This window comes from Vulpes lagopus, chromosome 8 (assembly GCF_018345385.1).
Source record: "Vulpes lagopus strain Blue_001 chromosome 8, ASM1834538v1, whole genome shotgun sequence".
In the NCBI taxonomy this organism is placed as follows: domain Eukaryota; kingdom Metazoa; phylum Chordata; class Mammalia; order Carnivora; family Canidae; genus Vulpes; species Vulpes lagopus.
The window spans coordinates 523,898-537,591 of NC_054831.1; the positions used below are offsets into that span (position 1 = coordinate 523,898).

The 13,694-nt window shown below is 51.0% G+C and overlaps 2 protein-coding genes and 1 pseudogene across 10 annotated transcripts in view; 2 read left to right on the forward strand and 1 right to left on the reverse strand.

Moving 5' to 3' along the window:
• MTERF4 (mitochondrial transcription termination factor 4) overlaps positions 1–13,694 on the forward strand; it is a 79,663-nt gene that overhangs the window by 10,205 nt on the left and 55,764 nt on the right. The window contains exon 4 of one of the 2 annotated variants that reach the window (XM_041765510.1): positions 4,880–7,258. The exons of the other annotated variant lie outside the window; for it this stretch is intronic. Within the exon in view, the coding sequence (XP_041621444.1) occupies positions 4,880–5,095 (216 nt within the window). The 3' untranslated portion in view covers positions 5,096–7,258. Of the gene's footprint in view, positions 1–4,879; positions 7,259–13,694 lie in introns of those variants that run through there. 2 annotated transcript variants of the gene reach the window in all.
• SNED1 (sushi, nidogen and EGF like domains 1) overlaps positions 1–13,694 on the reverse strand; it is an 80,578-nt gene that overhangs the window by 2,433 nt on the left and 64,451 nt on the right. For 3 of the 8 annotated variants that reach the window (XM_041765503.1, XM_041765497.1, XM_041765495.1), the window contains 3 exons: positions 5,804–5,920; positions 5,195–5,282; positions 606–689 (listed from right to left, as the gene is read on the reverse strand). In XM_041765503.1, the coding sequence (XP_041621437.1) occupies positions 606–689; positions 5,195–5,282; positions 5,804–5,920 (289 nt within the window). Of the gene's footprint in view, positions 1–605; positions 690–5,194; positions 5,283–5,803; positions 5,921–7,659; positions 8,155–10,630; positions 13,681–13,694 lie in introns of those variants that run through there. The other 5 variants (XM_041765500.1, XM_041765501.1, XM_041765502.1 and 2 more) reach the window with 5 other exon arrangements.
• Positions 2,866–3,396, forward strand: LOC121496815 (annotated as a pseudogene).

Below are 13,694 nucleotides of genomic sequence, written 5' to 3' on the forward strand. Positions count from 1 at the left end.
CCCCAGCACCCACTATGTGATTTCCCCAGCAGCACTGTGTGACCCCCACACCCACCATGTGACTTACCAGCACCCACTGTGTGACCTCCGCAGCACCCACCATGTGACCCCCCCACCACCTACCATGTGACCCAGCCTCCAAGACCTACTGTGTGACACCCCCAGCACCCACTGTGTGATCTCCCGCTCTCCCGATGTGACCCCCCCCAGCACCCACCAGGAGAGCCCCCCAGCACCCACTGTGTGACCTCCCCCCCCGCTATGTGACCCCCCCAGCACCCATTATGTGATCTCCCCCTGCCTCCCCCTATATGACCCTCCCAGCAGCCACCATGTGACTTTCCAACCCCCACTGTGTGACCCCACAGCTCCCACCATGCCCAGCTCTACCAATCTGTATGTGTTCAGGTGTACATGTATGTGCACAGTTTCTAAGCAGAACACGGCTATGCAGGACTACATGTGTGGACACACAGACAAGACAGCCTGGCTCAGCCCGCAGGACTGTGGCACCCCACAGCGCTCAGTCCCCAGGGCCACCCTTGCCCCATTACTCTGTGAACTATAAGCAGGCCACCGTGTGGGCCTCCTCCCTGGGATGGTACCTGTTTGGGGTCTTCTTGACGCTTGTGCTTTCACAGCTCTCTTTGAAGCAGATGTCCTGGTGCACTTTGTAGACTCTTTTATACCTGTGTCACAAGAAAGTTCTGTAAAGCCAGAAACTAGAGCAGAATGTTGCCCAGCTGCTTCGGCTCAGCTGCGCGCACCCACAGGTCCCGGTGCAGGTGTTGGAAAGGCCATTATTTTCTTAATAAAACTTGACTTCATGGGGATGTATTAAAAGGTCCAACATTAAAGTCCTCTAATCTTAAAAAAAAGTTAACTTGACTGAGGTATCATTTACTTAAGATACATCCACGTTAAGTGTACATTTTGTGGAGTGTGGGCAAAATATTGTAATATTAAGAGATAAAATAAGAAATTTCAAGGACGTGTTCTGCTTGGGGCAGTCTGCTCAGTGCTGAAGCCTTGAGATGGTTCAAGCTCAGGGTAGCTCTTGGGAGGGCTGAGAGCTTTGGAGGTGCAGGTGTTCGATGTTGGCAGTGTAGGCTTCTAGCCCTGCCTCCCATTTATTAACTGATGAGTCTACTCCGAGCACGTCTCTGGAACTGGGACTTCAGTTTTATGTGGAATGGGTATTATTCATACTACTTGCCTCATGAATTTGTAGATGGTAACGAATAGGAACATGTTTTTATTCTTGTTAAAGCTCTCAAGCGTCAGAGCTGTTGAAAAGAGAGATCCAGGGAGTTTGATGGGCAAAGCTCCAACTCAGTCTGGGAGAGCCCTTGAGATTTAAGGCCTTTGGTAAGACTTCCACTGTTGGCCATCAGGGAGTAACAGGGTCAGGAATTAATCCCCCAATATGAACAACCAGAGAATTGGACAAAATATGAGAAACAGTTCTTTTCAGATGTTGGAAAGCCGTGCAAGACTGATTCTTGAGGGAGGAGAAACAAATGAAGTGAGCCCTGTGATTGCCCTAGAATTTGGCTCAGAGGCCCTTTTTGGAGTACATTACAGGGTGGTGGTAGGGGGAGGGGGTGGGATGGACACCAAGCTGGGGTCACACTGAGTTGAAGAGGCAGAGGCAGCTGGAGTCTGTGGGGCAGAGCACTGGGCAGGGGAGGAGCTACTGAGGCCTGGACGGGGCTCCCCGGGATGATTAAGGGATTATGAGCTGTGCACCTCAACCCCATGAGGCTGCACAAGAACTGCTGAGAAGCTGAGCAACTGAGACTAGAAGCTCCAGACAGGCCACAGCTTAGTAGTGGGGCAAAATTAACCCAGAATTAAGGTGAAACCACCCTAAAACAGGCTTCCAAACGATCAAACTAAAAAGAGCCTCCTTGTGGGATGAAACTAAACATTCTGGGAAATAGATACAGATAAAACTTAGCAGTCGGGACCGTAAAGTTTACAATGTCCAGCATCCAACCAAAATGACGAGAAAGCATCAAGAAAACATGACCCAGAAACAGCAACAGTAATTGAATAGAAAGACACCTAGAGGTGAGAGCAGAGGCGGGCACAGGAGACCAGGACCTCAAAATACGTGTTACAGGTTTGCTCCCGCGCGTTCGGTGGTCTGAAGGAAGATAGAGACGATGAGAAGAGAAACGGAGGATCCAAGGCGGGACTCCGTGGGATCAGTGGTGGGTTAGACCGTGCAGAAGACAGACCACAGGACTCAGGCTGTGGAATCAAGGCACAAAAAGGAAAAGGAAGTCTGGGAGAGAGGAGAGGCACCCCAGGACCTGTAGGTCGCGCCAGTCTGACACCTGCGTGGGCACGGCTGCAGGAGAGAAGCAGAGGGACCTGAAGAACTAATGGCCCAGTTTCCAGATCTGATGAAAGCCAAGACCCCAGAGATAGAAGCTTCACAAACTCTTGTGAAGAGCAAAAACACTCACAACCCCGTCAAAGCATGACAGTTCCCCAACAACAGTGGTAAAGAAGAGACATCGGAGCAGCCACGGGGCCAGGCGCTCGCACTCAGGGGTCAGAATGGGCACAGCCACGCAAGTCAGGAGACGGGGAATGGCTGCTCTTGAGCGCCGAGAGAAAAACACCAACGTCAGCCAGCAGTTCTATATTTGGCGAATATTTCCTCCAAAAATGAAGGTGAAGCAGAACCCTTTTCAGACAGACAAGAGCAGAGAGGATTCATCGCCGGTCGAGTGTGTGAAATGTCACCGTGCGTTCTTGAGGCCAAGGCAAATGGTACCTGATGGTCTGTCCAAAGGAATGCCAGGTGCTGGGAATGGTAAACGGGAAGGAAGAACAAAAGACTTTTTACTCTCAACAGTTTTTAAGGAAGAAGACGCGCAGAAATGGCACCTCGTAAGGGGAAGGAAAAGAAGGAAGAACAGGTCATCAGCCTTGGACCTCAAGTTGCTGAAGGAGAAAATGTGTTTGGTGTCTGCCACACATTTGCATGCATGCAACGGCACTTTTGTCCATGTCACTGATCTTTCTGGCAAGGAAACCATCTGTCACGTAACTGGTGGGATGAAGGTGAAGGCTGACCGAGATGAGTCCTCTCCCTACGCTGCCATGTCGGCTGCCCAGGATGTAGCCCAGAGGTGCAAGGAGCTGGGCATCACTGCTCTCCACATCAAACTCCGAGCCACAGGAGGAAATAGAACCAAGACCCCTGGACCTGGGGCCCAGTCAGCCCTCAGAGCCCTTGCCCGCTCAGGAATGAAAATTGGGCGGATTGAGGATGTCACCCCCATCCCCTCCAATAGCACCCGCAGGAAGGGGGGTTGCCGTGGTCACCGTCTGTGAACAGGATTCTTCAAACTATTTTCTGTTAATAAATTGCCTTTGTGTAAGCTAAAAACAAAACAAAACAAAAAAACAGTTTTTAAAAAGGTAATTGTCTTTTGAGAGCAAACATACCGTATTGTGTAGCTCACAGACTGAGCAAGTGGAGCGTCTGGCTGTGAGCTCTGAGAGCGCAAGGGCAAGGGCAGCTTGCTGCTGCAGGAGCCCTCGTACGCTGAGCTTGCAGACCAGCGTGAAGGGAGACTATGGGAGGCTGCAAAGGCGTATTGTCAACCCCCCAGCAGCCACTAAAGAGTTAAACCAGACAAGTATGAGCAGTGAACCAACCGTGGCGCCAACTGGAAGCCTAAGAAAGAATTAACCTAAAGTAGGTGGGAGGAGAGAGAAAGGAAGCATGACGGGACTGGACATGTAGGAAGCACACAGCAGCACCGACTCAAACCCAACCGCGCCCGTCGTTATGGGAACATGTGAATGGTGTGTGCGGCCAATAAACCAGAGATGTCACACGGGGTGTAAAACAACACCCCGCCACGTGCCGCGTACCAGCTGACTTTTAGACGCATCTGGATTAAGGGGAAAGTACGGAAAGCTGTTGACAGGCCCAGGTCTCCTGTCGTCAGGTACGTGGTCCTAGCAGGCCCCCGGCAGGCACTGGGGTCACTGGCACAGCTGGAGCATGGGGGACCCTGCGGCTGGGGCTGCCATCCCCCCAGAACCCAAGTTCAGATGGGCTGTGCCCTCGGAGCCGTGCTCCGCTCTCTGCTGCTGCGCATTCAGCCTGGCTTCGTGTCCAGGTTCAGATCAAGCGTCCTACCTGGCCTTCCCGCGCCCCTCCACAGCGACCTTCAGGCATGTAACGGAACGTCTCACCCCCCCTGCTCAGCATCCTCAGGAGCTCCCCATTGCAAGACAGCACATGCCGGAGTCCTTCCAGGGGCCCCCAAAGCCCTGCGGGGACCCTCTGCCCTGCACAAACACTGCTCCCCCTGGCTGCCCTCCAGTCCCCCGGGGCCTCCTCGCTGCTCCTCAGACAGGCAGACGTGCTCCTGAATTACACGGCCTTGGCAACTGATATTTTGACTTTCTGGAAAGTTCTTCCCTCGGCTGTCCCTCACCCCCTACCGTCCCCCCAGCCCTGGCTCTCCCGGGCCCCTGCTCATCTCTTCCTTTTCCCTAGCCCTGACCACCTCCTAGAACACTACGTAATATACTCCTTCTTCTAGTGTCCTGCCTCCCTCGCCCAGGATGTGAGGATCTCAAGGGCAGGACTTGGACCAGTTCTGTTCACTGGCACATGCTGAGGGTCTAGAACTGTGCCTGGCACACAGTAGGTGCTGGTAAGTATTTGTTGGCTGAACAGATGATACGTATGAACCCCAGAGTCACAGCGTAAGCAGGAAAGGTCCTGCGAGGTGAGCCAGGCAAACTCTCCCTCTACAGCCCATTTTATAGGTAGGGAAACTGAGGCATGAGTGTCATGACTTAGTGGCAGGATGGAGACTCAAATTCTCCTGTGCTGTTGCAGGTCTTCCCAGGGGCTCGGAGGCAGAGAGGAGAGGAATGTCCTTTCCCGGCATCGATGTCCGTGTGGCCCTGCCATCCAGTGAAGAGGGACCGATGCCCCTTGAGGGTGCGGGAAGGGAAGGCCCCGGGGCTCAGGAGCCGGGGGGCTGGCGCTCCAACAACTTACTGTGTCACATGGAGGGAATGGGTGCAAGCCCCGCGTGACCCTGACCCCTAGTGCTCCGCGGGCCGTGTGTATGGGGGGTGAGCTGGACTCTGTGAAGTGCTTCTGACGTCAGGAACTTCCCACACGTGCAGAAAGCGGGAAGGAACTTACATGTGGTGACAGGCGCCTCCTTCCCAGACCGGCATGGCCTTGGTCTCTGAGAAGAGCCGGGTGCAGGGCCGGGGCACCTTCGTACAGGCTGCCGGGACAAAGGCAGAGGGGTCACGGGGCGCCACGCTGAGCGGGGCTCATCCTGCACCTGCGGGAGCCCCCTGGGTGGCTCTCCCCTGGGGCTGGCTGTGGCCTCACCGGCCTGGGGTTGGTGCAGCTGCCGCAGGGGCGTCTGTCCGCCCGCGCCCCAGCCGCGGTCCCCTCCCAGGGAGGGAGGCCTGCGCTCTTCCCCTCCTACCACTGTGTCTGGCCCCTGCACCCACCTCTGGCTGTGGGGCGCTCCACGTCCCTTGCTTTCTGGCTGCCCCCAGGCCCCCCGGTTTTCTGGGCGGCACTTTTCACCCTGGTATTGGGTGGTCACTGCCCTCAGTATCCCTCCCCAGGCGCTTGGAAGTCTGGGGCACCGAGGCTGGGCTCCTGTCCTGGCACCTCAAGGTTTGAGGTCCTTGGGCAAACCTGCCCTGGGCCCAGTGCGCCCATCACAGTCTGCTGTGACAGGTGCCTTGAGGCCCCGGTGGTCCCCACGGGAGGGAGCAGCCCCTGACTTACCGAGCTCACAGCGTCTGCCTTTGAACCCTGGGCTGCAGTCACAGCTGTGGGTGTCCACACCTGGCACGCAGGTGCCTCCGTTCTGACAGGGGTTTTCTGAGCAGTTCCCAGGGGTGTCTGTGAACAGGCCACGAGCCATTAGTTGCTGAGACCCCAGAAGAAGGCCTGTCAGCGTTGCCATGTGGCTGCCTCCTGCCGTCCCCACACCGCTGGGCCCTAGGGGTGGTCCTGTCTCAGGTGGTCCGAGGGAGCAGAGGCAGGCAGGCTGGCCTCCGTAGGCTTGGTCCTGACCCCATTACCTCCAGGGAGGAGGAGTGACTCTGTGGGGACCCTCCGTCCTGAGCCACCACGTGCAGAAGAGACAGCCCTCAGCTTTGGTTGTGGTGGGCTCCCGTCGTCATCCAGAGAGGCTCCCAGCCCCAGCGGCCCCTGCTGCTGCCACCTGCGTGGGGTTCTTGCACTTGGGGCCAAGGCCTCTTGCTGACAGCCTGCTGGGAGCCCCCTCCTCATCCCCAGGGCCTGTCCCACGTCCCCAGCCCCAGGCAGCCCTGTGCAGGACTCTGTGCTGGGGTCTGAGCCTGCATCCTCACCGCGCTGCTGGCCACGAGAGGCAAGCCTGGCCTTCTCCCTTGGGGCTCACTCTGGCCTGTTTTCCCCTTAGCTTTGTCAAGCTATCTGTCGTTTTCATATTTAACTTAAAAAATTGAGAAACACAGAGATTTGTACACACCCACCATTTCCAGGACCAGAAGGCCCATCCCCTCCACGTCATCCCACACCTCCTTCTCGAAACCTCCTCACGGATGGGTGCTCTCAGACCTATGCCCCTCTGTCCCCTTCCTGGGCCTTTGGGGGTTCCCTCTGTTGGCCGGTTCTCTATCCGCTCCATTCTCCCCCCACTCTCCCCTGACTATACCCCGGGACTTGCCTTGTCTTTCCTGATGTGCTAAAGGTGAGTTGTCGGCTTTTAAAAAAATGCATATCGTGAAAAATTTCAGACCTACAAAGTGTAGAGTATGAGGGTTCCATGTCCTGTCACTCTTCCTCACTGAGTATTGACATTTTGCCAATCTCATTTAATCCATTCCCATTTCTCTGCGCCCTGTTCTCTCTCGTTCCAGAATTTCAAAGCAGGTCACAGAAATCATTTGACCTGTAAATACAGCTGGTGTCTGATACGTACAGACTATAACCTTTTACACAAGCACAATGCTGTTATTTCAAAGTCAGCGGTAGCTCCTTGGTGCCATAAGAAATTGCAATCCTTGTCCAGGTTTCCCTGGTCATCTTAAAAACATCATTTCCAGTTGGTCTGATCTAATCGGGATTCATAAGGACACAGTGCCTTGGTTTGATACGTCTCTCTTTTAATCTATAAATTTTATTCTCCTCCCCTCTGCATTTATTTTTTTCCCCTTCTGCATTTATTAAATAAACCAGGTCATTTGTCCTGTAGAATCCCTGCCTGCATTTTATTTATTACTTTGTTGTGGCATTAACTCATCCCCCATCCCCACATTTCTGTACTGGCATTGTACCAGCATTTTCTGTGGATACAGAGGGGCTTCATAGGATTCCGGCTCAAGCAGTGTTTGTAGGACTGCTTCACCCTCCAGCCACTCCGGGAGGCATGTGAGGTCTCCAGTGACGTGAGGGCTGCTCAGCGGTTTTGGTGTTGGCAACCTCATTAATCCAGGAGAAATTTCTGATAGGCCCTGCTCCTGGCGTGAGCGGCCAGGTGATCTTGAGTCTGGGCCCCAGATCCATCGTCTCACAAGGGCCGCACCTCACCTGGCCTGTCACTCCTCTGCCTCCAGCCAGAAGGTCCTCAGTGAAGACCTGTTTTCCCCCCTTGCCCACCCCCTGGTCACCTTGAATTGCAGTCCACCCAGGCAAGGCCAGACAAGTGTTTCCTTCCTGTCCTCTGTACACTTGCAAAGGAAGCGTTGGTCCCGGGCCAGCTCTAAAGGGACCAGCACGTTGTTCTTTCAGCTTCATCATAAACGCATAGATTCTTACGTATTTGGTGGATGGTGTGTGTGTGTGTGTCAGTCTGCTCCTGTCATTAGTCTTTCCCATGCTCCAGTTATCCACCTTCAGCCTGCGACAGCCTTTCAGGTTGCCCCCTGCGCCCTTTAGACACAATCTCAGTTGTTTTTGAAAGCTTGCTTGTTTTACACGTACATCCTGGGCACATTTTGTCCATATTCTGCTTCAGTCTTGGAATCAGCCACTTGTCAAAGACCCCTGGTTCGTTTTATTGGGCATTTAGAACCCACAATCTGGGTGGCCAGGGTGCTCACTGCTCCTGGGGTCAGTGCTTGAGGCCTTTTCAGTAGACACACCAGGAACTTGGATTAAAAAATAAAAATAAACAAATTGTGAGTCTATATCAATAGTTAAGGGAAACACAGGGGTGGGTTTTAATTCCTTGATTTTTAGAAAAATTTTAATTTTTAAAAGATTTCATTTATTTGAGGGAGAGAGAATGAGCACAGGGGGTGGGTAGAGGGGGACAGAGAAAGAAGCAGACCCAGGATCCTGAGGATCATGACCTGAGCCAAAGTCAATTGCTCAACTGACTGAGCCACCGAGGCGCCCCTTCCTGGATTTTATATTGTATCTCTTTACACTGAGAACCTTGGTGCCATTGATATAATTATTTTCGTTATCCTACAATGTACATATAACAGTTCTAAAAAAAATAATAGTATTACTACTGACATTAAGAGCTTTGAGTGCAGCTTTAAATTTCTTGCAATTCTTCCTGTAATAATTCTTCTTTTCAGAATATATCCCTCTAGGAATGAATAGTTGGAAGGCAATTTTAAAAAATGACTTGAAATACCTTTTTCCTATGTAGTTACACCATCAACATGATAAATTTATTTCAGTTTGTTTTCAGGTTTTGGGTTTTGCTTTTTATGTAGGTCATGAAAAAATGTTTTTTCTTTATTCTAAAATCAAAACTGTGGAGATACACTCAGAGAAGTCTAGCATCCACCTCCATCCTTTTACTTCCTTGTTCTCATTCTTTCCTTTCTCAGTTAACCTTTTTATTAGTTTTATTTCTTTTTAAATATAAGAAAATAGGTATGTTCATATTTCCCTTCCCCATGTTACTACACAAAAGAGGTACCCTAAACACTATTCTGCACATTCCATTTTAAAAACCGCTTTATTGGGGATCCCTGGGTGGCGCAGCGGTTTGGCGCCTGCCTTTGGCCCAGGGCGCGATCCTGGAGACCCGAGATCGAATCCCACTTCAGGCTCCCGGTGCATGGAGCCTGCGTCTCTGCCTCTCTCTCTCTCTCTCTCTCTCTCTGTGTGACTATCATAAATAAATAAATAAATAAATTTAAAAAAAATAAAATAAAAACCGCTTTATTGAGATATGACTTATATACCATTAATTCACCAATTTTAAGTTTTTAGCATATTCAAAGATATGTGTATCCATCACAGTAGTCAATTTTAGAACGTTATCATTTTGGAAACTCCATGCCCTTTAGCTGTCACCCCTCCCCCCATACCTCCACTCCCACCCCCAGTGCCAAGCAACCACTGACTTACTTTCTGTCACTGTAGACTTTCTGGACTTTCATATGAATGTAGTCCTTTGTGCTAGCTTCTTTTACTTAGTATGATGTTTTCAAGGATTATCTCGTGTTGTAGCATGTGTCAGTACATCATATGATTGGATTATGTTCCATTGTGTGGATAGACCACATTTAAAAAAAGGTTTTATTTATTTGAAAGCAAGAGAGAGAGAGAGAGCGAGAGAGAGCGCGAGAGCGAGCGAGCACAAGCAGGGTGAGGGGCAAAGGGAAAACAGACTCGCCACTGAGCACAGAGGCTGAAGTGGGGCTCCATCCCAGGACTCCAGGATTATGACCTGAGCCAAAGGCAGATGTTTCACTGACTGAGCCACCCAGGCACGCTAGACCACATTTTTATCCATTCAACAGTTTGTGGATACTTTGGTTGTTTCCATCTTTTGGCAACGGCATATACTGTTATTACGAACATTCATGTACAAGGCCCTCTGTGGGCATCTGTTTTCATTTCTCTTGGGTACATGCCGAGGAGTGGGATTTTCTGGGTTATAGGATAACTCTGTGTTTCATTCTTTGAGGAGCTACCAGCTGTTTTTAACCCCAAAGCACCTGTACCACTCTGCATTCCCACCAGCAGTGTTTGAGGTTCCAGCTTCTCCACGTCCTCACCGTGCAAGGATGCTCGTTGCATCTTTTCATTCCAGCCATCCTCGTGGCTGTGAAGTGGCATCTCATTATGGTTTTCATTAGCATTTCCCTGAAGACTGATGATGTCAAACACCCTTTTCATGGACTTGTTGGCCATTTGTGTAGCATCCTTCGAGAAATAAGTATTCAGATTTTTTGCCTGTTTCTTTTTTTTTTCTTTGCCTATTTCTTAATTGGGTTCTCTTTCTTTTATTCAGTTATATGAGTTCCTTATATATTTTAGATACAAATGCCTTTCAGGTATATGATTTGCAAATATTTTTTCTCATTCTGTGGGTTGCCTTCTCACTCCTTAATGGCATCCTTTGTTTTATTTATTTATTTATTTATTTATTTATTTATTTATTTATTTATTTATTTTAGTGGCATCCTTTGAAGCACAAAGAGCACATTTTGAGGAAGTCTATTCTGTCTTTTTTTTTCTCATTTGTTGCTCATGGTTTTGGTGTTATATCTAAAATCTTTTGCCAATCCAAGGTCATGAAGACTTACTCCTATTTTTTTTCTAAGAGTTTTATAGTTTTAGTTCTTAGATTTAGGTATTTGATCTATTTTGAGTTAATTTTGTATATGGTGTGAGGCAGGGGTCTGACTTCATCCTTTTGCATGTGGTTATCCAGTGTTCCCAGCACCATTTGTTAAAGACTGTTCTTTCTCCATTGAATGGTCTTGGCCCCCTTGTTGAAATCAGTTGACCAGAGACGTGTGGGTTTATTTCTTGACTCTCAATTCTATTTCATTGATCATAAGTCTGTCCTTGTGCCAGTATTTCACTGACCTGATTACTGCTGCTTTGTAGTAAGTTTTGAAAATGGGGTGTCAAATAGGACATGAGATCTACACACTATAAACAATTGTCCAGAGATATTTTAGGACAACCTTACAGAACATGGCAGTGTGCAGGGGTATTTAGGACCTGTGAACCCATGCCAGCAGTCCTCACCCTTTGTACCTGGGACAGCAGGTTGCAGAGCCTGACTGATAATTCATTCCATTCTTGGGCACCTGAAGCCTTATGCCTGCAGTTTGTGCAGCAGTGGGGTTTTTACCAGGGCACTGCCTACTGAATCCTGAGCTTACCGTGACACACATACACATTAAAGAAAGATAAAGAAATGGCTGTTGTGAACAGGATGGGGAACAGAAATATGGCTGCAGTCTGGGGTGGTGGCAGTGGGTGCTCCTATTTGACAATAAGTTGCAGAGTAAAGAAGTTTAAGTTCTGCCCTTGCCTGCTACCGCCTGCTTCTCTCTGGTGTCCAGGGGATAAAACCAGGAGAGTTCCAAAGCCCTGCTGGTGTGAGAATTTGAAGAAAACAGGAAGGTTAGACTAGCCTCAGCGTCCACTCCAGATCCCCATGGTGGCAGGTTACAATCTTAGGGACCCTCCTCTTCTCCATGAGCTTCCCCTTGGAGCTCAAATGTGTAGACCTAACCCGGAGAGATGCTTGACAAGGAAACGCCAATCAAGAGTGTTAATTGTGCTCTGTGGGTATCTAGGGCTCTCTGGGGATCCTACTTTCCATGAAAAAGAAGAGTCTAACAGCTTCCAGGGAAAATGAGCAGACACACTACAAGGAGACAAGAACAAGACTGACACCCACTGTCAGCAGTACTGCTCAGAAGAGGACAGGGGACTAATGTTTGAAGAGCTGAAGGTAGAGGACCTTTGAGCCACTCAATTTACCCTTCAAGTGTGAGTGCTACTAAGAGTATTTTCAGGCAGATGGGGCCTCAGAAATTTGGCCAGGTAAAGTACCAACAAGAACTCTGATGGGATAAGCTGATTATAAACTTTTTTAGAAATGTACAGGACCAAGAGCAGGTGGGCACTGCGGGACAGCGAGCCTTACCAAAGATAGGGCCGCTGAAATCCCTAGTGTTGGCTCCACGGAGTCCAAACATTGCAACAGAGCAGTGGACCCAGAGTCCACTTTGAATGAATGAGTGAAAAGTGCTTGACCGTATCAGCATTCAAGAGATGGAAGTCCAGATCCCAAGGGGTGCACTTCACACCCATGCTGCTGGCACGACCTGGAACCCCAGCAAGGTAGGTTCTGGAGAGACTGGGTTCACCACGTGTCTTGATCGCAGATGGAAGGAGTGTAAACTGATGTCCTCACTTAGAAAACAACTTAGTGTTCTCTTGTGATTCGGGCTTCCACACATCCCAAGCCCCAGCGTTTGTACTCTCGCACATGTGCCAGAAGACGCGTGTAAGAACAGCATAGTGGCGCTTGCTGATAACAGCCAGACACAGCTCAGGCGCTGTGTGAGCAGAGTGGACGAAGCCATGGTGAAGTCACCCACAGGTCAGATGCTCAGTGGGGAGAGTGAGCTGCGGCCACTCAACAGCACTGACCGGCCTCACTGCAGACGCGGGGTGAGCACACAAGTCGGGGTGGTCAGCTTATAACAAAACACCTGCAGCTGCGCAGACCCACGTGGATACGCACTGAGATCCCTCCCCACCGCCCACCCTGCAGCAGAGCGAAGGGACTGTGAGCACAGAATCCGTGCTCCAGGCTAACTGGGGGGACCACAGCAAGATATAGGTTACGGGCTGGGTTCCAGATCTAAGGCCATCCTCGCAGCAGAAGCTAACTTACTAAATATAAATAGAAGGGGCTTGTCATGCACCCGTTACAGATGTAACAGGAACAAAAAACCATGATTCACTTTGTGCACCCAGGGGACCATTAATGATTTTTTCCCTCTTTATCACCTAAAATCACTTCTGCCCTCCCCTGGCCAGCCTGCATACCTCAGGGTAGCAAACACTGCAGACTGCAGTGACATCTGGGGCCAGTCTGGTGCCACCTTGACTCTTTCCTTCAGAAGGGAGCCAGGGCAGGTAATCACATCCACTAGTTCCCGAGCTTAGGAAATGAAACGTCTGATACTGGAAAGGGCTAACGTAACACGAGCCTCTGAGGAAATGGGTGCTTTTCTCACTGAGGGAGCAACAGCAACATGTGTGTCCTCACTCTGAACCCCACCTTCACTAGCAGAATCACTGCTTGGCTATATCCCCAGGGCTGGCGGCAGCCCCGGGCCTCACCCCTGGACGGGAGCCTGCTCAACTGGGGCCGTAGTCGGGCCACCATGTCACCATGTGCCAACAGGCCCTCTGGCATAGGCATTCGTGCAGGTGTCCTTGGGCAGCCTGGGGCAGGTCTGCAGGTGAGATGTGCCCTCGGGGGCATCCTGGGCACTTGGCTTACCCTTCGCGAGTCCCTGCCTTCCTTGGGGTCTGGCTGGCTGGTGAGCACAGTCTGAACCCCTGGGTCCCTGGAGGGACAGAGCCCCGAGGGTCAGAATGAGGAGGGAAGGCAGGGCCAGGGCCTGAGCGGTGTAAGGAACACGTGCCTGCTGGGGCTGCCCGGGGGGCAATGCCCTGTAAGAACATCCTGCGGGAGCATCCCGCACCCTGCAGGGCCGGGCCTCACCAGACAGGCCCATGCCCTGTGTCATCAGCAAGGCCTTGCTGGGTGGGCCTGCCCGGCGATACTCCATCTGGAGCACGCTCAGCGGCGCTGGGCTGAGCCGCTCCGTGACTGCCACATCCTTCTGGACGTGCTCCTCTGTGGAGAGGCAGGGGGTGACCCAGCTCTATGTGGAGGGAA